The sequence below is a fragment of the Rhipicephalus sanguineus genome, chromosome 1, assembly GCF_013339695.2.
Source record: "Rhipicephalus sanguineus isolate Rsan-2018 chromosome 1, BIME_Rsan_1.4, whole genome shotgun sequence".
Lineage (NCBI taxonomy): Eukaryota > Metazoa > Arthropoda > Arachnida > Ixodida > Ixodidae > Rhipicephalus > Rhipicephalus sanguineus.
The window spans coordinates 128,667,462-128,691,664 of NC_051176.1; the positions used below are offsets into that span (position 1 = coordinate 128,667,462).

The 24,203-nt window shown below is 43.8% G+C and overlaps 1 protein-coding gene across 7 annotated transcripts in view; it reads right to left on the reverse strand.

The window, feature by feature from the left end:
• Positions 1–4,928: 4,928 nt before the first annotated feature.
• Positions 4,929–24,203, reverse strand: part of LOC119397741 (dual 3',5'-cyclic-AMP and -GMP phosphodiesterase 11) — a 532,132-nt gene continuing 512,857 nt past the window's right edge. For 4 of the 7 annotated variants that reach the window (XM_049416417.1, XM_049416418.1, XM_049416419.1 and 1 more), the window contains exon 23: positions 10,888–11,333. In XM_049416417.1, coding sequence (XP_049272374.1) covers positions 10,959–11,333 — 375 coding nt within the window. In that variant the 3' untranslated portion in view covers positions 10,888–10,958. Of the gene's footprint in view, positions 10,560–10,887; positions 11,334–24,203 lie in introns of those variants that run through there. The other 3 variants (XR_007416391.1, XR_007416393.1, XR_007416392.1) reach the window with 2 other exon arrangements.

Consider the following 24,203-nt stretch of genomic DNA (forward strand, 5'->3'; position numbering starts at 1 on the left):
TCGCCCAGGCACTGAAAAATACAGGAGGCGCTGTGTTGACGCTCTCCGGGCGCCATCTTGAATCGCGCAGCGCGCCACCTATAGGCGATGCGCAAAGCGCCGACGACGCCATCTGCCGCCATTAGAGTCACTGTATATGCTACCTTTAGGTAGCAGAGTAGCGCATAGGTCCGGCTAGCAACCACAGCTATGCATATACACAGCATATACAGTAACTCTAGCCGCCATGGCTCGGAAGCGCTCGCGGGGCCCGGCGAGCAGTGTTCCCGCGAGCGTCTATACGCGAGTGCACGGATGGATGTGTTTTTCATCGTGATTTAACGATTCTGGCGGGCCTCAGCGATGTCGAAAAATACCTGCTGCGTTGTCGGCTGCTCAAACACACACAAAAAAATCGCCAGGAACGCACATCTACAGGTTTCCGGTGCTATTTCATGAGCGAAAGCGACGGCGGCGGTGGAATGCGGCTGTACGACGTAGAAGCTAAGCAATCGCGCTTTTTAAGGCAGTGTTAGAACGATTACCGTGTTTTTATTTCTTTTTTGTCGCTACGTTTTCAGCGAACGCTACTACGTTTACACTTGGTCGCCTCGCCTGCATTGTAGACACTACAATTCACATGAGGTTGTTATTACTGATAAGACGCGATACCTTGGCTCACTTGAAAAACGAATGACGCGAAGCGCAATGCGAGAGAACGTAGAGCAGGTGACGGCTCCTTTAAAAAAGCGCCGTGGAATCACACGTGTGCTAGCTGTACGAAATCGGCTGCATTCTACCTATTGATGGCACTGGAATGCGATCATCGGTGCAGAATGTTCGCTGTGCGCTTCTGCACCGATGATGACAAGCTTATCGTTTATTTTTTCACAAGTTTATCGTGCTGGTTTCAAAGTTTTACCAACGCTGACCCTTCACGTGGCCGACCCTGTGAAATCTATACGCCGGTGCGACAGCGCTCCCTCAATATCTACTATATCAGCACATGGCACGTAAACGAAGCTACTGTGTCGAGAAAAAACATTGGTTCACGCGTCAACGCATGCAGGCGTTAGTGATCGGGACGTTATAAAGAAAGCGGTGTACTTACGATGAGCTCCACTTAGTAGGAGAAGCTTGTTGTCGATTGTCTGTGACAAACACTTGTCGCGTATGGGGACATTGTCGTCCCACACAGCTGTGACATCGGACACATGTCCACTATTATAAAGTGCGGCTCCTTTGCGCACACTGTTGCCGCAAAAGTAATTATATCTGGGACGCGCACAACCGGCGAATCGCACGCGCGCGAATGAGGCGTCTGCTACGCGACCCGCGAGCGGTTCCAACGGCAGCCGCTACGCGGCTTTCAGTGGCGCCCCTATAGGCGCCGCGCATCGCGGATTGTTCGTGGGCATTGCGGTCTGTCATCACCATTGACAGGTGTGCACACCCGATTAGGCCGCACTGCTCGATCGAAAGCATGAATGTGGCTCACGATGTACCACGCGCACCACTGCTGGCGTTTCAATCGGCGCCGATAGTACGGCGATAATGTGCATCCAACTCGCCCAATCTACGCTAGTTGTCCGCAATAACCCGCTGCTCGATGAACTTATCAATTTTATTTTGTCGGAACGTTTATTGTACACATGACTACAATTGGGAGTGAAGTAGTGATGCAGAACTATCGGTAAATTGACTATCGATAGTATCGATAGTTTCTTTGAAACTATCGATAGTGTAAACAAGCTATCGATAGTACTACTATCGATAAACTATCGATAGTCGAATCGGTAGTACCATCGGTAATATTACTAGCAATATCACTGCCACGTGCGTTTATTGCTTTGTTTTGATGTATTCGGGTTTCATCCACAGACTGTTAGCTGTGTCTGACGCAGACCGCGCCGCAGTGTTTGAGAAGCTTCGCGATTGTTTGACATTTTAAGATTACGCGCCGGACGCGAATATTCAAGTTTATTCGAGAGCTTACGCGATCACCAGCGATAACGCTGGAAAGGTTCGATGACTGATGTATAAAAGACGAAGCGTTCCACCGGTTATCAGATTACTCGACGGCCGGCGACTTTTCTTGCCGCAATCAGTGCGCAGCGTGTATCGCTTGTATTCTGAGTTTCGATTTTCTGGGCACAGGTTCGACCAAGAAAAGAGCTTCGTATTTCCCAGTCTTGCTGCAGAATTCTTCACCGTCACAACCACGTGACAAACTATCCATAGTGGTGCGAATAACAATGGTTTTGCTGGCTGGCCAAATTGCCAAAATATTCGCGATAGCCTACTATCAGCTTCGCTTATAATTTATGAGGAAATTTTTATGGAGAGAAATTATTTGCGCAGTGAAAATGGCGGCATATGTCCATCAATAAATTAGTATTTAAAAGCAACCAGTTACATCTTACAATTAACAAACTTAGTTGATCACTTTTTTATTTTGAAATCATCAAATGCAATACAAAACTCAAGCCGCATACTTCTACTCCATGTAACGGCTTCCTTTCCGCTACAACCTGCTCCTCTGGCTCCACTATGTACCACGCGCGCGGGGAGCCAAATTTATTAGATGCGAAGCAGCTTTTGCTCGGGGCTGTGTCCGTAGGTCCGTAGTTCCATTGGCGACCGTCCGATTTCTACCACCTAGCATAGCCATCTTAGCGCGCGCTTGCGCCAAGGAGAAGTCTTCCTGCTCTTGTTCTTCGACCGCCTTGACGATGATACGTGCAGAGCACTTTAGGGGCCCGGGCTGCCGTATGCTGTCATGGCTTGGCGTAACGCAGACAAAACCATGTGTGCTGGCACGCGCTAGCGCGTTTGGGCCTGTGTAAGGGGCTATATAAGACGCTGTGGCCTCTCCCCCTTACACTCTCTCAGCAATCATGTGGTGGCGTCGGGGAACGAGATTCTGCGATGAACCCGCGTGGCGTACTTAAACAAGAGTTCGGGAGGAGTAACAATAACAGCAACAACAGTGATTTCATGGTGTGCTCCACTTGCAAGGACGCGTTAACATCGGGCAAGGTGCCCGTGATGAACGGAACTTTAAGTCGACCCATGCACTGCTTCGCATCCCCACATGGTTCCCTTTAGTGGGAGATTATGTAATTTTTTTCTGCAATGAGTTCGCGCTGTTGATTTTAAACTATCGATAGTACTTACTATCGATAGCACTATCGATAGTATCTTTTACCATCGATAGTTCGATAGTGACTCAGCTATCGATACCATCGATAGTACCATCGATAGTTCTGCATCACTAGAGTGAAGTGTGAATTTTCGTTCGTCTGTTTGCATAATTAACGCTAACTTTTGCGAATAAGCCCTAACCTAAAATTGATTGCGCTTCGCTTCCAAAGCAGCGTAGACTCTCGTTAAGTCGCTTGGCGAGACGTTCGTGCTTTCACGTAAGATACATTGTAAGATATTTCAGCGCCATCTAGCCCAGTGAGTAATTACGCTACGAACTCGCGGTGGCATGATCTTGACCGCGATCATGCCACCACCGATCATGCCATCTTGAATGCTGGCAGCCATCTACTAAAGTCCCTAGATTTTTCGCTCCTTTCACGGCCCTCTCTCACGCGCAGCTGGCGTCCGACGCCATTTTCTTCCTAACTTGGAAGATTTACAAAGCCATGTGCGTCTAAGTACATTAGCCACGCACCTTTCAGCGGACAATATGCTACCGCGACGCGCCTTTCTCCTCCCGTCAACCCCCTGTCATTAGTGAATGGGGGACGCGTTTCACCAGCTGCTGGAAAAGAGTTAGGAAGAACATGGCTACCGAAAACGAGCGTTAGCCAATGAGATTCGTCGCCGGCGCTTCAATGGTTGTCGGTACTTAAGAAAGAACAGGGAAAAATCTAGGGACTTTACTATCTACAGAACTAGCGAGTAGTGCGACGCGAGCGAACTATAACGAAAATGCTGCTGTTCTAGCCAGAGCCTTGCAGCCGACAAAAGCCGATATCCCCCCATTTGAGTCACCGGAGCGCCGTCGGCGCCGTTCGCAGCACTGCCAGCAGGGGGAAGCAAGAGGGGGGTGGGGCGCAGATGTCGCCCCCTTCCTTGAATTTCGGATAATATTTTTCTATGCAGTAGCAATACGCTATATATGCTTGATTAGCAAACTCAGGTCCCGCATATCCGTGTGAAACGACCTTCAGGATTGCCAGTGACTAATCTTGCCGGTCATGTCGGTCATGTCACGGCAGTGAAAGAAACGCTGCCTGTATGCCCCCACTCCCGACTCGCGAATGAGCCCCCTGCAAAAAGTTCTGCGGACGCCCTTGGCGGGGGCCATTGAAAATTAGCTTGCAAGAGGCTTGCTGAGGGCGTCCCGGCATGACAATTAGTAAGAATTAAGATAGGCGGCATTGTAAGCAACTCAGCTGTGGGAAGCAAGGGATCGACTAGTCAGTAGGAGTAAATAATGTCCAAATTTACGCATCGCTGTAATTTTTCAAACATGATCAAACACACTCTCGCGCAGCGTGTACACAACGTACTGTTTTAGCCACCCAGGAAAATTTACATCTTTCACATCTGACCATTCACCAGCGTGTCACTCCTCTGAACTATCACCTGTTTTCTTGTCCTTAAAAAACATTACCTCCAAGGCAGCAACTTAAAAATGAGGGATATCTCCAGAATTTCCAGATTAACTTTTTAGAAAGAAAATAACACAAAAAGGTTTTGTGGGGGAGTGGGATCCAATAATTCCCCAGTCATTCGAATGGAATAACAAACTACAGTATGAGTAAATAAAGTTAAAATGTGCTGTTGTCACTCAATGGAGTGATTTCCTGCAGCACAGAGCAAAAAATAAAGCACAATCTTGTCTTCCAATCTAATACATTTTAAAAATTTTCTAATTAAAAGACACACGAATGAAAAGGCACATACAAGTGAGACACAGGAAGGAAGGACAGTATATTTATAGATTAAACAGCAATAAATACACGTTTGGTAACAGTAGAAATGTTGCTGAACATGGATAATTTATAACACATACAACAGGATCACTAGGGGGATGAGGGGCAAGTGTCACATGAATGTTAAGTCTTTCACACTCTGTGTTGTGGCAATGTGCAAATACAGGTGGTGATGTGCTCACACCAGAATGCTACTATTGCTGTGGGCAACTGCTGTACAATGTGGGTCTTGCACAGGTAAGCTTAACACATTACACATTTAAGAACTACTTTCATGCTCTCGGAACTTGTATTTTTTGCAGATGGCAGCAAATATAACTATCAGTTTTGAAAACATTTTGTGCAGCATACCATTTGCTGTACACAATGCCGAGCTGGTGCACAGGACATCTACAGGACGTGTAAACATGAAAATTAAAACCATTAAGTGCAAATACCTAGGGCAAAAAAAGTGCTCCCTTTTTTAGTGCAGTGAAGGCAGGATGAGCCTGTCCAAAGGTGGGCATCAAGTATTTATAATATGTACATGTGACACAAGATAAAAGTGCATCAATAAGGCTGAGCAAAAAAAAAAAAGAAAGGTGATTGATAAGAAGACAGTTAAAATAATGATGTGAAAAAATATTTAGCATCTGGAGCCACATTTTGTTGGGAAGCCAGGTATAAGTGCCCTACATCTGCAATTTAAAAATGAGCTGAATTAAAAAAAAGAAAAGATTTCTCAGCGGTATAGATTGTCACAATAACATTGCTGTGGCATCGCCTGTGCATTGTAACAGACATGTAAAGGTCGACAGTTTTCGTTGAAGGGCTTACTTTTTTACGGGAAGACGGCCAAGTGTTTGGACCATGGTGGAAAAGGCAAATAGAGCATGGAAGCTACAAAATGCAAGTGCTATACAAAAAAGAACATGGTGTGTATAGGTTCCCAATTATCGGCAACAAGTATGTAGGTGTCTCGCATCCTTCTAAATGGCAGTTAGGTTAGGGTCAAACATATGTGCACCAGTAAATTCAATAATAGATTAGAGGTGAAATTTGCATGAAATAAAATCTTCCGAATAAAGAACACCAAAATTTTCAGTAGTTGCCACACGCACTGATTAAGCTTGATCCTTGTTTGTTTCAACTCTAAGTTACTGTTTAACTAAGCATACTGACCACTGTCTTCCTGTTTGACAATGCAGCAATGTCACAGCTTTGTTAGGAATTGCACTAGAATGTACACCAGGGAGACATGCAACATACTTTGTGAACATGGAAGTCATTCAGGCATAATTTTCATGATACAGACTACAGAGGCCTGCTTCACAAGAGTTTAACAACAAAAGTTTAATAATGAATAAGGTGTGCAGCTTAGAACTTAAGAGAAACCTACAATGTAAAAATATTTGTGGCAATAACAACAGGTAAGCATTCACCCTTGCTTACATGCAAGAAAGATGTGCCTGCACACATGCAAGTACATTGGTATGTACACATTCCATTCTTAATTTACAAACTCTTATAAACCCATGCACACACACACACATAAAAGAAAAAGGAAAAATTATGCCTATGAACAGCGCATGAGGCAAACAGACAGTCTTAAGTTCATGTTTTGATGGTATATCATAACGAAATTACTGATCTTTTGAACAACCTTAATATATCAGATTTCTTATCAAGAAATAAACAGTTTACTATTTTCAATACTTTATTTTTTACCTTTGTGATGAGCCCATTGTGTTTGCTACTGGTCGCCACAAGTACAACTCTTGTGAGCCTCCGTTATAGTTCAACAAAACTACAATTACAATGGTACCTCTCTCTGTACTCTTTTCACTGCTTGCATCTAGTAAATAAAATACATGAATGTAGTGGTTGATTGAAGAATTATCTTGCCTGCAATTAGTTCTTTTGCATTTTTTTCAAAACTTAGTAGCCTTGTACCAATCACCGTAGACAATATGCTTCTTGGCATCTGACCCTGCTGTCACTAAAATGCACTTGAAAATCAAACCTTTCATTTTTTCCTCCCCAACTCTGTTACTGTGTGCTGACATTTCTCTCCCGTTCACTTGTTCTTGGTTTTATTCTCGAAGTCAAGCATCTTTTCCAATCCTCTGCTTTCAAATGCAGTAGAAGCAACTCCCCGAAGGTGCTCGTGGGCAGTTAATGACAATCAAACATTACATTAGGAACACAGGAAACAGCCCCAATGCAGTCCATTTTTGCAGTGGTGGTACACTAAGGTTCCTATGGCAAATGATCTCCATACACCAAGACAAAAAAAATTCAATACAGCTGAAAAAAAGTGAAAGCAGATGCATGTGGCAAACTTGTAATGAGTGATTAACTCAGTGATACGCCATAGAGTATGTTAAAATAGGTGCAATATTCAGATTCAGTGTGGAGTAATATACATTTGGTAGATTAATGGCATATTAAAATGTACCTTGAAAGATCAGTAACACTAAGTTGAACACTTTCTTTACTCAAGTTGGTTGCTTTGAAGTTACTAAATTATGCTTTTGTGAAAGAAATTCCAACTAGTTTACAAGCATGCCAGTACTATTAACTGCCACAATTATGCCATGTCAAACCTGACATTATACAATTGTCAGCTAATATAAATAAAATAATTACTCAACTTTAAAAACTCTGATACTATAATATAACTCAGTGAGATCCTATGAGGAGCTTGTAGTCATTCATTCTCTTTCCACGTGCGAAATTCACCCCCCCAAAAAAAGTACATGATTTAATTTAATGTTTCAATATAAATAAGCTGCACTAGAATGCTCAAAGATTATCAGCACTGCATGCTTGTTCTTTGCTTTATATTAATTTAGCTACAATCACTGCCACACTTGGATAAGCCAGTCACAAATTTCTTGAAACTTGCGATTCAAGAGGGCTCTCGGGGCGTAAAAATGCTCCATACATGAGGTAGAGAAGTGCCAATCAATCAGTGAGACATGACAAGACTATGTACAGATGAGGCACAAACACAGTAACTTTACAGTGCACAGCATACATACAAAGTCACATGTACAAAGCAGCATGTCTTTGAACATTGAAAGAGCAAGAAAAGCAGCTCGCTGCAAAGGAAATAAATAAGAATGTATCGTACTAGAAATACAAAGAGAAGACATCATGACATCTAAACAGTATACATATACCTGTATAATATAGGTGCCATCATAAAGTCAGTTCACAGGTAACAAGTGACAGGCATACTAACGGATAGAAACACAGTATTGAAGTCATCGGCTCGGGCGAGTCAGTTGTTTCTTGGGCCGGCACCAAGAGTTCAAGGATTACCGTCTGCAAGTGTTGTGTACGGACCTTGCATTCATATTTAAAAACACAGGGTACAAAGGCTGCACATTACAAATAAAGCTTGTGCTACTTATGTACTGACTCATGTACCAAGCTAAAAACTGCGTAAAACACACCTGTGTAACATGTAGGACACAATGAAGGATATAACATTTTTTTGCGCAATGCAGCACTTGACATGTACACCTAAGGTTGGATGTAAATGATAAATTTCAGGGATAAAATGACAAAAAGAAAAAAATAATTGACACATTTGAGCCTCTGTTTGCAATGTTACATCTATTCAGAAAAGTAAGGGTCTGAGGAAGTGAGGAATTGCTTAGAAGGTCTGGCATTGCAAAGGACTTCATGGCAGCTGCAGACTTTGCATGCTTCACAGAATGTTTTAGGATGTTCAAACACACAAAAAAATTGAGGAAGTAGATGTACTGTGCTGACAAATCAGAGTGAACTAGGGACTTGATTTTGAGGTGATCAATTCTACTTTGGATTCTATTGACGTATGTTATTGGCTTGGATGCTGCCACACCACTGTTAAAACTGGTATCGAACACTTTGTGTTGCAAATAAGAATTGAAGAATATAAAATGAAATGGAGCACTACAAAATGCTACACCAGGTCAACTTACATTTCTATGTTGAATCTGAGAAAAATGTACACCCATCAGTCTTTTTGCACCTTCTCTGGCAGAACCAGGAAAAGTGAGCGATAATAAAGATGGTTCACATTTTTGTGATGTTTTGCAACATGCAATGTGCAATGTAACGGTTGATTCTATCAAAATCAGTTCCAATAGGCTCAGTTGCCTCAAAATATTCTTTCTTATCACAGCCCACACAACTAATACAAGCAGCACATGAACACTGGAAAAACTCTGTAAAGTATGCAAAGAATGAAAACCATCACAGCTGCAAGCCGCCTTCACAACTGCAACTCAAGTGCACAGCTCCTAAAGCAACAGCCTTAGAGCAAGCTTCACGTGGACCACTCTACAGAGATTGCATGCCTTTCAGTTCCACCACCCAAGCTGTCTAATGTTTATATAAAATGATAACAATCTGCAGTGAGCTCTGTGCTCACTTATATAAGTGATCCTGAAAAAATAACTAATCTTTCACCATCAATATACACAATTTTCACAGCAGTTGGTCTGTTACCTCAAAGCTAGATTTCTTAAACCAGACTTAAACACGGCCTGGCTGCCACTTGTTACCAGGCAGCTTGCCTCAGTGGTTTTTGAGAGGATGTGCTAGTTCGAAAGTGGAGCACATCACTTGAGTACATATTATGGTGCATCTTTTGAGGCAGAATTAGAAAACTCCATCAGAACATTTTGACAAAATAACTAATAACATCATGGCTTCCTGCAGACCATATTGCAGTTCATGTGTTATATTCTTTTTCCTTACATGTATTATGTCCGACTCTTCTGCCAACTTTAGCTTGTAGCAACCATTCGTCGGCTTTGCCCAGAAACTACCATGCTCGCACCACTTACGAGAGCCTACATTCCTGGCTTGACCAGCTCAACTCCCCTCACTCTTCCTTTGTAGTGACGAAGTGACCTCTCACTCAGGCAACTACATCCTGCATTCGGTGGACCTGTTTTGACTCGTTAATAAACACCTCTTGAGCTGTCAACACGCATATTTCTTGCTTCTGCTAAACCGAGCTCCCAACAAGCTGAGCCGAAATACAGCTAATACAAAGATGCTACTGCTCACAAAAAGCAGAGACTAGACTTCTGAGTAAAAGCATGTATGCAGCTGTTCTTTACATTGCCCAGCCTTCCCAGTTGAGGTGCACTGAAAGACAGTCCCTACCACACATTAAACGTGTAGCCCGGCACAGACTGCAACTGTTTAACAAATATGACGTTTACTACAGATAGGATACAATGATCTGACACTAATGAGCAGACTGAGTGTCACGCCTTGAATGTTTACAACATTGGTCATAGATGTATGCAGCAGTGTCTTGCTGCTAGCCTTGCTACATAGTGACATATATTTGTAACATATGTCCATTTGTGAGCATGTCTACAACAAGCCTCATTATTTCCGCTCCTTGTGAGTGGAAGATGATGGTGCATTAAAACAGGCGGTTACTGCAGAGCTACCTTTAAAAATGCCATGAAAACAAAGACTGTGAGCTCGCTTTCCTATTACGGACCAAGCCACTCTGGGACATGGATTCAACATGACTGCATAGATAAGCAGTTGTCAAACAAGTAATACAATATACTGCTGCTGGCTAGGAAAAATGGAGCTCGAATTTCTCACGAGATGGTAGCAAAAGCGCACCTGCAAGTTCCTTATCACATGTACATGGTATAAATGCACCTCCACTATGTGATTGCCACTGTAAACGCGGACACTATAGTCACAACATATGAGATGTCTCAACAAGCACATATATCATTTCTCTGCATTACTAGGTCCAGTGACTGTGGGCACTGATGCAGTGTTTCTTTTCTTTCCAACTACAAATCCCCACAGCAAATGGTGAACACCAGGACATGAGGACTTGAAAACGGGGAAGATTCACATTCTTATGAAGTTTAACAGTGTCATTTTGTCACATGACGGCACTGCACTAAAGCATGGACTTATCATTTATGACAAGCCTTAATGTCTTGTCTTATATATGTATTGAGTGTGTATGAATGGCAAGATTTGCCCAGGCTGGTTGTGTGTGGCATGTCAGAATTTCTGGATTGGCACAGTAACAATGCATGGCCTGAGCCAGTCAAGCTGAACCAATGCTGCAGCCAAGTTGCATGTGAAGGGCCTCGAGGTCTCATTGGTAGGACATATGAGCTTGTGAAGCTGTCCGGGTTTGCTGATCATAAGGTCATACGGTGCAGCAACACAAGGCAGATTACTGAACATGCCACACAGTTGCACAGGTTGAGTGTGGCTTCTTATGTTTTTTTTCCTGGCATCAGCATCATCACTATCGCTACGATCTCCATTGACGCTAGCAGCATGTGCATCAGCCAGCCGTTTCCACTCCATACGGTTGAGCTCGACACCTTCCAGCAAGGGATAGAGCCGGTCATTCAGTGCAGAGAAAGACTGTCAAACGAAGAAAAAAGGCAACAGCAATATGTCACAAGTGTGAGACTAGCTAGCAAGCATTCTTGCTATAGTGAAGCATAGAATAGGCTTTACAAACTTACACAGCTGCAGGATAATACAGTCAAATCTCGTTACAGCGGATCTCAGCTTAACTATTTTTTCAGATTAACGACTATTTCGAAAAGCTCCCTCCAGATGTCCATTAGTTTAATGTAAAAATATTCACTACTACGAATGTTTCAGGATAATGTATCGAATTTTATCACCCTTGTATCTCCACAACACTTCAAAATAACGAATAGCAAATTTAAAAGTCGCTCGTGCCAGTGGAAACAATGCCTAGCTCTATACGTGCCACTATGGGAAATGTGCAGCACCTACAGGTGGCGCAAGAGTCCACTCCACCAATGCGCCGTCAGCGCCATGAGTGGCCACTTGTGGCCACTTCATTTTCAACTGGTGTGCCACAAACTGTCATCTCTCCGTCTGCTACGCCTGCGTTGCATGCAAGTGCGTTCACGCGAAGGCAACAAATTTGATAAAATATGGCTAGTAGGGGTGTGCGAATATTCGAAAGTTTCGAATATTCGTCGAATATTAGATTTGGAATATTCGTATTCGATTCAAAAATCGTGTATCAAAAGTTTCGAATATTCGATAACTTCGAATATGCGATTCGATTATCATGCATAAAATAACTCGTCTTCCACATTTCTGCTGCGTTCGTATAGCTAAAAATGTTGCCGAGAGGATAAACATCGTAAGTACACGGAGGCACGATATCTGCCTGTGACGAGCGCCCCAATGCGTATGATTTATTGCTGGTGCATCTCCGACGTGCAGCGCTGGTTGGCGATCATGTAACCGTATATTTTCAATACAGTCGATCCCGGATATATCGAACTCGGATATATCGAATTATTGGCTATATCGAACAGTTGAGAAATCCCCTTGAAAAGGCAGGGCGTGCAAACACGGACACAAGAAGGAAGTCAGGACACCACAATCGCCGGCGTTTGTGGTGTCCTGACTTCCTTCTTGTGTCCGTGTTTGCACGCCCTGTCTTTTTACAATGAATACTTACCAACTAGCTCAGCTCTCTGTTATTCTAAAAATCCCCTAAATCCCCTTGAATTTCCCATGCAAAAGTATGGGGCTGGTGTGCACGTATATCGAACTCCCGCACAGCGAAACATCTGCTATATCGAACGCTGCCCCGCGCCGAAGCCCAGAAAGTGCATTTTTCCTAACAACTATAGATGATTTTTCGGCCGCGTTCTTATAAGTTCCAATCCCTCGTCGCGCGCAGGTGACGAAATTGCGTTGCTCTAGTTCGTTGCGCAGCGCTTGTCAGTTCACCGGTATATTTGACGCGCGGTCCGCAGGTTTTAACACATGGGCTAGCGTTTTTCAAAGAGGCTGATTGCCGAGGGCACCAAAATGAGAATTCGAAGTGACTTGGCAACCTTGTAATGTTTGCATTCCCTTCCTTGTCTGTTCGCGCCAAGGAGGTTATATACTATTTCTTCTGGAGTGGAGGTGGCGCCCCCGTAAGTGAAGCCGGTCGCCGCCATATTGCAAAAGGAAAAACTCGGAAGCAGACGACGGAGTGCGCTCCGTTGCCCCGCCGTCGCAGTTGTCTTTGGGGACGGTGGCATGCTTTTGTAAAGCAGTTAAACATTTTACGAAGCCATGGCGACTTCGTGCGTCGCTTATGGCTGCACAAATCGCAATAAGAAGACGCCTGGGATCACTTTTCACGTGTAAGTGTCCTCACTTAGTTCGCTGACGATTGTCTGTTTTTCGTGCATGCTGTTAAACTGGAAACAATTTGAAAGGTGCGCATACATGTAATACATGCGTGCAGTTGTAGCGACGAAAATTTTACGCTTTAAATGTTCGCTGACACGACGTTGTACGTGATTTTTAAGTGTACACGAAGTGGGTGCAGTCTAGCTGGACGTACCGAGCAATATTGGTACGAGTAGGAAGTCAGAACGCCCTTAGAATTCCGAGCTTTCTGGTGTTTTCTTGCAAGTCAAGACTGACGGCGTGCATGCATATTTATCCGGTGCATGGATATCGAATTTGATGGATGTTTATCGAGGAATTGGCAAACGCAACATTCCATGACGTGATTATCCGTGTTACATGTTTCCAAAAGACTGCGCGCAGCGTTCTACCTGGGAACGTGCCGGTCGAAGAAGTGGTTAGAGAGCTAAGGACGGTTACCAGCTCGACCAGCTCTGACCACCTCTGCTCCATGTAAAACAATTTTATCTCTAAAATAAGGTGCCGCCCGTTTCATGGCCGATACCCCGCGGTGGGTTGCGCCAGGTTGCCAAGGAACAACCAAGCAACCAACCACCTCTGCTCTATTCACTTCGCAGAATGCTGCTTCGACAGAACGGGGCAGACGGCCTGGCACCTACAATTTGTACCTACAATTTTTCCTGCTTTCCCAGCGCATCTACAAAAGCCTGTTAGTTTCTACCTCCTTGACGTAGCTTCAACACAAATAGTTACGAAAAGAAAAAAATTGCGGCAAAAGCAAGATGTAACTCTTTTGAAATCCGACCAAACCGAAATCGAAACACCGAAGGACGCGGCTGCTTTACTTTTTTATGCGTCTAGTCTGAGAGGGCGAGAGCTACCTCGTTTCGAGGCTGTGCGCGCTGCGCTTGCCTCTAGCTTGCCGTGATGGCACACGTCGCCCACGTAGGTTAATGCTTGCGAATCCTCCTTCTGGCCAAATGTTCGCGTGATTGATGTGTGCTTATGTAAAGAGAATAAGTGCGTTCCACGTTAGCTTGTGGTTACCCCTTGAACACTGACGCCGTTACAACACAAAAACCCAGTTCCTAGTAACACATATGTAATTACAGCGCGCTCGATATACGAAGCACCCCTTCGACAACAGATTATTCTGAAAGTCTGCAGCTGACATAATAGTATGACATAATTTGTTTCATAAACGAGAAGAGGCAACTGTTCGTGGGTTTAAAGCAGTTTCCATCTCATTTTTTGATTGTGGGACTGCAAACCAACGCGCGCGCCGCGCGTATTCCATTGCCGTCTATGGCGGTCGCGCCGTGTTTTTCCTCTAGCTACATGGCCGCCGGCGGCTTCACTTGCTCCCGTTGGCGGCGGCCGGGACTGCCACTCCAGAGGTTCTATAGAACCTCCTTGATGTAGATGTACATAGATCGTTCCGGTGGATACATGAAGTACATTCCTGTCGTCCACTGTCGAGCTCCACTTCTCCGGCTCTCCGAAAGAGTGGATGTATATATATCTATATATATATATATATATATATATATATATATATATATATATATATATATATATACACAGGGTGTTTCAAGAAATGTGTCCAACCTTCTCAAAAAATCAGGAAAATGCGATATTTGATTGCTGCCTTCAGAATTGGTTTTTCTGTAGCGGCAGGGATTTTAAGATGGTTAAAGAAATTATTTGAGACTGTAATTAAAAAATTTAAATTAATTAACTTTTTAATTAGTGGTGATAGGTGGTTGTGTCAAATGGGAGAATTGAAGTTCTTCATGCCAGAAACCCAACCCAACGTTGAGATTTCGAAAAAGTGGCATCTAGTAATAATTACGATGTCGTGAAATTCAACCAAATTCAATGGCGAAACCTAAGCAGAAACATGGAAGAACGCAACTGCCATATTCTTCTGAGACGTCCAAACTGAGTGAATCACTTTTTCTGTAGCGCTAGGCATCTTAAGATGGTTAGATACATGACTTGAGACAGTAATTAAGAAAGTTAAATTAATTAACTTTTTAATTAGTGGAGTTAGGTGACTGTGTCAAATTGGGGTACTGAAGTTCTTCGTGCCAGAAACCCATCCCAACACTGAGATTTCGAAATAGCGGCCTCTAGCAATAATTATAAAGTAATGAAATTCGACCGAATTCGATGGCTTTCGCTGTTGAAGGCCGTTGCATTTCGTTGAATTTCATTACGCCACAACAATTACTAGAGAACGCTTTTTCGAAATCTCAAAGCTCGGATAGGTTCCTCGCATGAAGAACTTCAATTCTCCCATTTGACACAATCACCTAACTCCACTAATTAAAAAGTTAATTAATGTAACTTACTGTCCTAAATGATGTCCTTAACTACCTTAAGATTCCTGCCGCTACAGAAAAAGCAATTCTGAAAACCCCGAGCAAATATCGCATTTTCCTGATTTTTTTAGAAGGTTGGACACATTTCTTGAAACACCCTGTATATATATATATATATATATATATATATATATATATATATATATATATATATATATATATATATATATATATATATAGTGTGTGTGTGTGTGTGTGTTGGGGCTTAACGTCCCAAACGCACGATATCATAATCACAAATGCTTTTATTTTCCGACGAAATTGTCGGGGGTCCTTCGGGCGAAAAGCTGCACAATACAGCTTGAATGTGCCTGAAGGCCCTCACATGGCAGCAGTAACACTAAAGCCAGCATATATACACATGTTTAGCATATATCCAAACATAATATACCATTTTAATCCAGCTAAAAACGATGTGATTATGTGGGACGCTGTAGTGAAGCGCTCCCGAATTTCGACCACCTGGGGTTCCTTAACGTGCACCAAAATCTAAGTACACGAGCCTCAAGCATTCGCCTCCATCGAAAATACGGCCGCCGTGGCCGGGATTCGATCCCGCGACCGTCATGTCAGCAGTCGAGCGCCATAACAACAAGACCGCCGCGTCGGGTAGTTTCTCTCACTTCATAGTTTGCCCTGCCCGCATCATCTTGTATACATCGCAGGCACCATGTTTTAAGAGTGCTCACGTTTACGGCTGAAGCACCACATTATTCGATGAGGCCATCATCGAGTGTATCCGGTAGCCGTGGCCGCATTGAAGGCTTTCTCGCAATGTGGCGGCCGAACGTGCAGCCTTGACATCGGTGGGAGAATGTCCTCGCTGTTGGCCAAACGCCACGGCTGCCGCTTGAGACGAGTGTTACCCTCCCTTCAACCGGTTTTCATTGATCGGAACAAAAAGGAACAGTGCCCTCAAAGAAGCAGGAGATCACCTTGCCCGCTGGACAATCAGAGTAAGGAACAGCTTTAAAAAGTCGGCGCCAATAAATAAAGAAACGCGGGATATATTCAAAAACTAGACGTTGGATTCCCCGCGAAGTGGGCATCTGGGCACATATAAGTACACATACGTATACATCAAAAATATCTTATTTGTGGAACACTTCATGTCTGACTGATTACCTTAATCCACCAGATTCTTTCTTGGCCGATTCTCCAGGTGTGAGCCATTCACGAGTCACTACTACTACTACTACTACTACTACCACTACTACTACTACTACTACTACTACTACTACTACTACTACTACTACTACTACTACTACATATTACTATCTACTACTACCCGGATTCAGGCTTAAGCACTGCAGTAGTACGTGTTCAAATTTACGACGGAAGATGGCCGCAATTATGAAAAAATAGTAACGCATTTTCGTTAAATCCCCCCGACGATCTGCAAAAGGTGACTGGATTATTTAGCATTTATCAAACTTAGCCGCAACCATCACGACCATGAGGCATTTCCCTTCCGTGAGCAAAACATTACCTCTAATCGAAACTGTTAATTCATTCGCAAAGTGTGTCTGCTATAAGTAGCTGCCCTCGCCTCATAACAGCGAGTAAACATCTTTCCAATACTTTTCACTCTTACTATTTTCGGAAGCTCGCATCCAAATCTGTCCCTCTAGACCAGCCCAAATCCTTTCTCCTTTAATGGATGAAGGATTTAGGCTGGTTTCTTCGCTAATGAAAATCTGTACAAGCGGGCAGGCATACACGCCGCTGTGTGCGTTAATTAAGACAATGGAATCGAAAACAATGTGCCTTCTTACGTAAATAACTGCAACTCACTGCATCTATATACTACTGGACGCCACGGCCCTCTATGTGTCTATGAAACGCATAAACGTGGAGAATGCAGCCCCACGTGCTGCCTACGTGATCAGGTTCTTCTCAGTTGATCGTTTCCCCCTTATTGTTATTCCTTTACTGCAACACATCATCGTTTGCAGGTATGCGTAAGGGTCTATCGCTCAGGCTATTAGGCGTATTTTGACCATTAGTCAACGAAACTAACAACAACCCGTGGCTTTCGGACAGTTTGGTCTCGTCATTAGGTGCGCTTTTGAGTACCTTCGGATCTGACGCATGTCTTCCTGAATGGGAGCCTGCGCGGTGCATACGCGCATGCGCGCTATACTGCGCGCGTTACATTCAACAGTGTAATCGAAAACAATGCGCTGTTACGTAAACAACAGCGATGCACTACGCTAGCGGACATTACCGGTACGTTTAAGCGTGACACACTATCCCTATATGTCTTTATCGATAACGTGCAATGATTGCAGTTTCACTTCATACGGGATGTGTTTAGCTCATTTGTCGTTTTTTTCTCCATCTTCTTTTAAATGCTTAGCATTTCTTAGCGAACTTCTGCCACTTTAGGCGTATCTATCTATCTATCTATCTATCTATCTATCTATCTATCTATCTATCTATCTATCTATCTATCTATCTATCTATCTATCTATCTATCTATCTATCTATCTATCTATCTATCTATCTATCTATCTATCTATCTATCTATCTATCTATCTATCTATCTATCTATCTATCTATCTATCCGCCTACGACTTTGTGCTCTCCTGGCCGTTTCGTTAATGGGATGTGTGCCAAAATTGGTACGGCATGAGATGACTGTATGACGGACATAAATGACAGGTCGTAACATCAAAACCATGACATGCATGTCATGTACCGCATGATTTACATTTAGCTAGCTTGATATATACCAAAATTGACCTAAACGATTGGTCGTAACATGAAAATCATGATATGCATGCCATTTACTGCATGACTTACATTCACGCCCATGGTGCGCTCGCGGAAATTTCGGTATCTTGATATATGCCGAAATTGGTATTGCGCGACGTGACTGTATGGCGCACATACATGACAGATGGTAATATAAAAATCGTAACGTGCATGTCATGTACGGCATGACTTCCATGTCACGCTCATGGTGCGCTCGAGGCTGCTTCATTCGCTGGATGTATACCAAAATTGGTATGGTATGATACGAGTGCCTGAGGAACATAAATGACAGGTTATGCATTGTATACCAGAGTATACCTTTCATTAGCATGGTATATACCAGACTGTACATGCATGCGTGTATGACAAACATGCAAAAGTGAGCGATATGATATGACAGGAATGCCTTGATTTGCCTCTAAGACAAACAATGCGATGTATGCTGCTCCTTGCTGACTGCTTCGCATTACATCGATTCCCACAGTGCATGGAATCTGCCTGTTATTTTCGACTTGAAGACACGATCCTTTGCGTGTAAACGCTTATATGTCTAGCTCTGGTAATCAGAAGTCTTTTGACGCTTAATCAATAAAACTAATGTGTTTCTCGGATAGTCCAGTCGCGTCATTGATGGGCACCCTTTCGCGGGGGACCTTCGGATCGGACAACCGGCTACTCGCGCCGTATCGACCGCGCCGACAACGAAGCCAGGCCTTCGTACGAAGCACACGCGCGGTCGGCGCTGAAAGACATACAGACGCGACCGCACTTTCCCCGTTCCTTCGTGGTCGGTGGCGTCGCACAGTGGTACGTCACGAGATCGTCGTAAACAGAGCCGCATACCCTTGCCACTGTGAGCGAGCGCGAATGCAACGCCGCGCTGCCTCAGCGTGCTACCAGCTCGGCGATATCGACGTACGCACGACTGAAACGACCGCCCTTGGCACGGTATGTAGCAGACGACCCAGTGTTAGTGATTGCCATGAGCGCCGTAGAAGACGACGCAGCCGCGGTTGCGGATCGGCTCACCGCCAAGGAACAAGCCACCCTCGATCAAGTAAGCGTGACTACAACGCAGTTATTACACAGCGGATGCGTGCACGCTATAGTGTAATGAGGGCCGCATGTAAACAGGCGTCTATAAGAGCTATCGATTCGTTGATCCGGAATGTTTTCACCATCATAGACGTGAAATGTCCGACTGCGTAATGTTATGGGGCAGAATTGGCGCCCCGCTTTACATGATTTGGGGGAGGGGGGAAGCACCCCTCCCCCCTTTTCCCGTGCGCACGCCTATGCTCACCACCACACTAGATGCACCCGGCTTCCGACCGGGCGCTATCGGATCCAGCCGTCGCTGGAATGATAATTGCTGCTTTCTGCCTTTTTTTTTTTTGCTTGTTTCGCTCGAGTGTTGATTAGATAGCGCCGTTGGGGGAAGTCGACGCAATGTTATCGCGGCGCGGAAGTTTCCACGAAATGCGTGCGGGGCTCTGTCTGGGGCCTCATCTATGTTTCACCCGAATGCTTTCTTTAGCCGTCATAGTCTCTATAGCTTTAACGCCTGACTGCTTAATTACTTTAATTACTTGACTGTTCCGATGGAGGCAAAATGCTAGGGACCCGTGTGCTTAGCTTTAGGCGCGCGTTAACGGACCTCACGTGGTCGAAATTTCTGGAGCCCTTCATTACAACGTCTCTCAATCATATCGTAGTTTTGGGACGTAAAACCCAAATACCTATTACTAATTAACTGACTGATTCTTGGAGACCTTGCGCGCCAAAACCACGATATGATTACAAGGCATGTCAGGAACTCCCGGAAAACACCCGGAGAAACGGGTGTTTTTCCTTTTCGCCTCCGATAGAAATGCGGCCGTCGTGACCGGGTATCGAACCCGCGCCCTCGTGTTTAGCAACGCGAAATTTCAGCCGATAAACCGTCACGGCGAGTAACGTTTTGTTGAGGTCGTCCTCTCGGCTTGCAAATATGGATACGTGGACCGTTCTACCGATCGTAATTAGAATTAATGCTCGAAACCACTTTGTTTTCTTAAAGGGACGCTAAAGAGCAAAACGATTTTTCTCGCATTAGTAAAGTAGTCTTCCACGATACCAAAAACACCACGCTTGCTGCGAGAAGACGCCCAATAAGCGAGAAAACGCGCAAAAAGAAAACACAGGTGGCGACGCCACCTTGGAATTCCCGCACCATTTGCCGTGACGTCACATATTTTTGACGACGCCTGCTTGGGCCTACGTAGTTCCTAATCGGTTAAATCGAAGCACGTTGACCTCTGAGGGGGCCAGATACTTGACATAACGAGTTTGTGAAAAGATCGTCGAGCCAGTGGCGCCAAAATACGTTAAATGCTCTTTGAAATCTTTTACGTCACGAATTACAAAGTTCGGCGCGAAATTTAAAACTGAAACTTTGAACTTAGTTTTCTCCTCTAATGATAAACCTATGGTGGTGAAATAAACTACACAAGAGTTCTCCGAGAACACTTTATCAATCTAAACCAATTCATTGTTTCTCTTTAGTGTCCCTTTAAGTATGATGTACCTCTTGTGCGATTGTGCGACTATGCTTTGCCTTAGGGCAACCTTTCGTACAAAAAAAATCACAAGACACGAAGAGCTATGCTTTCACATGTTTCCTCCAGACGTGACTTACGCGTTTGGATAGTTTAGTGAGCACATAGTTAAGGTGGCTAACTGAGAATGCCTGAGCAAGTTCCTGCGCTGCTTGTCACACGCGGGAGAAAAGGTGCCTTGCGCAACATACTTACTTGATATTTTGTACACGCACTGAGGTTTCTTTTTTTTTTATATTGAATGAGCTGTATAGTAAGTTCTTGGCCACCGCCGAACGTATTCCAGGACACAGTCTTCCAGCTTCCTCCTAACTACAGCGAACTAGAATATACTAGTATATTCTATTTCACTATACTCCTAACCAAGCAGGAAAATAGTTAAAACACTGCGCACTCACGCATGTGTCCAAATAATTTTCAAGCTCAGTTTGAAAACACTCGCAAACGCTGCTGAAAAGCGTCTAAAATGTGCTTCGTCTCGTTAAAGGGACACTATAGAGAAACAATGAATCGGTTTAGATCGATAAATTGTGCCCCGAGAACTCTAATTCCGTGAATTTCGCCATCATAGGTTCATTAATAGAGGAGAGGAGAAAATAAAGTTCAAAGTGTCATTTTTAAATTTCGCGCCGAGCTTCGCTTGCCCCCATTTTCCCGACAGGGCGAGGCCTCCTGAACATTTTTTTTTTTTTTTTTGCATTGGACTCATATCTTGCCTCTACCTTGTTCCACAGTTCCGAATCTCAACGGCCGATCTTTCGCTACCGTCACGGGAAGACTGGTACCTGCTCAAATGGCTGCGTGGTAAGCTTGCTACAGCTGCGTGCTTACGCATAAATCTACGTTATGAAATCTTCCTTCTTTCATCTCATCCAGGCTAGATCATTCTCACAAAGTGGGCGTAACTTCATTTCAGAAAAAAAAATTGTTCTCAGTCTTTCATTCCTCGCACGTCAGTAGACTGGAACCACCTTCCCGTATCGACACCGGTATCCAGGACAACGCTTGTTTCCACAGTAACTTAGCTAACTGTATGCTAAGGCTAGCAAAAATGTGTTCATTTGTACTGTACTGCCTTCTTGTTTTTGGTAGTAAATACTTACCACATTAGATATAATTGCGTAACCCAAGAACATAATGCTTGTATTTTGAATTTTATTTCCTTTTCCTACATTGCATTGTTTATGACCACTCCACTCTGTAACGCCTTTGGCCTTGAGGGAATCAATAAATAAATAATGAAAAAATAAATACACATCCCACGTTTGCTAACATTAATGAAATTATGGAGGGGAGCAATCGAGGTATAGTTATGAGGCAAGCGCTGTAGTAAGAGTCTCAGGATTTATTTTTATTGAGTGGGCTTGTTCGACGTGCACCTAAATTGATGTATACGGGCATTTTTTCTCACCCCTAATGAGATGCGGCCATCGTAACACGTGGGAATCGAACCCACGCCTTCATGATAGCCACTAATAAGCCAACGAGGCGGGTTCCCCTATATTGCTGGTGTGCATGACAGGATGAAACACTGAGTAAATGAAGCAATTAAATAAAATGTTTAAATCTTAGTTATAATCTAGCTCTGGTACAAAAATTGGTAATATCATTCGATTTTTTTCCAGAATTATGATTCGTAAGCACATGTCGTCACATGTCGTCTCTGTGCCTTTTGTTACCTGTTACTTGTTGTAATGATTCGATTATGTACGCGACTACTTACTTCTTCATTACTATCTATCTATCTATCTATCTATCTATCTATCTATCTATCTATCTATCTATCTATCTATCTATCTATCTATCTATCTATCTATCTATCTATCTATCTATCTATCTATCTATCTATCTATCTATCTATCTATCTATCTATCTATCTATCTATCTATCTATCTATCTATCTATCTATCTATCTATCTATCTATCTATCTATCTATCTATCTATCGTAGCAGTCTAGCGGTCGTCTGTCCGCTAGGTTACTACTGGTCACGGTGAGTTACCAGTAACAATCATCGTCGCAATAATTATCATCATTATCATCGACGTGGTCTTCGTCGTTCACTCTAATCGCCACCTTCTGGTGGCATGTAATATTTTGACAGCCAGGAAGTTCGACACAAAAGAGGCAAGGAAAATGCTGGTCGAGGTGGGTGGAATGATCTTCATATTTCTTCGCCGCGAGGAACGTCAGAAATTATAGAAGGTGCGCAGATGACGTCGATGGCGTCATCATACTGATTGTACAGCCGGCCAGCCAGGTTGTTGAAAAGCTTACGCGTTATCCTGATTCACATATATAGTTATCACCAACAGAACACGTTGTAAACTGCGAATAGGGGATACACAATAGTATGGCGTCATAGGCGACGTCACAGCAATGACTTCCGCATTTGGAGCAAGGTGGTAGATAAATTAGCCGAGCCTGCTGGTCCCATGATTTCAGATGAAAATTTCACACCACAATGCCGCACCTGGTGGTTTGTCGTACCCGTTCCGCTGGTTTAATGGTTATGGTGCTCGACTGCTGACACGAAGGTCGCGAGATCGAATCCCGGCCGCGGCGGCCGCATTCCGATAGAGGCGAAATACTAGAGGCCCGTGTACCCTATAGATTTAGGTGCGCATTAAAGAACCCCAGGTGGTCAAAATGTTCGGAGCCCTTCACTACGGCGTCCCTCATAATCATATTGTGGTTTTGGGACGTAAAACTTCAACAATTATTAATTATTATTATTAGTGGTTGTCGGGGAATGCCGATTCACATGAAGTGTGCATTGCCTTCGTTAAGCTCTAGGTTGGGACGGGGGAATTTGTGTGTCCGGTCAGTTTCGACCATCCAGTGTATTTCGCACCATTCGCAAATACGAACAAAAATTTCTGCGATTTTACGCGCCAATGCCACGAGATGATTACGAGGCACGCCGTAGTGGGGGATTCGGGATCAGCTATGACCACCTGCGGTTATTTAACGTGCACCTAAATATGCACCTAACGTGCCCTGGTGTTCTTGAATTTTGCCCCCACGGATATTCGGCCGCCTCGTCCCGGACTCGAACCCGCATCCTAGAGCCTAGTAGCGGGGCACCTTACCTGCTGAACTACCACGGCGGGTCCATTCACAAATTAGTAACTGGGTCCCAACTGGGGAGGCTGGAGGCCATGTGCATTTCGCTACACTACTTATGCGAAATATCGAAGTTTGTTGACAAATATTTAAAATAATAATATAAAAAAGATAATGGAAAGAAAAACACCTAACGCACACTTGAGAGAGAGAAAGAAGACAAAACAACACCGAGCACGAATCGCTGAACATAAAATATTGCCCCCTAATATTTGGAACAAACGTCCGTGT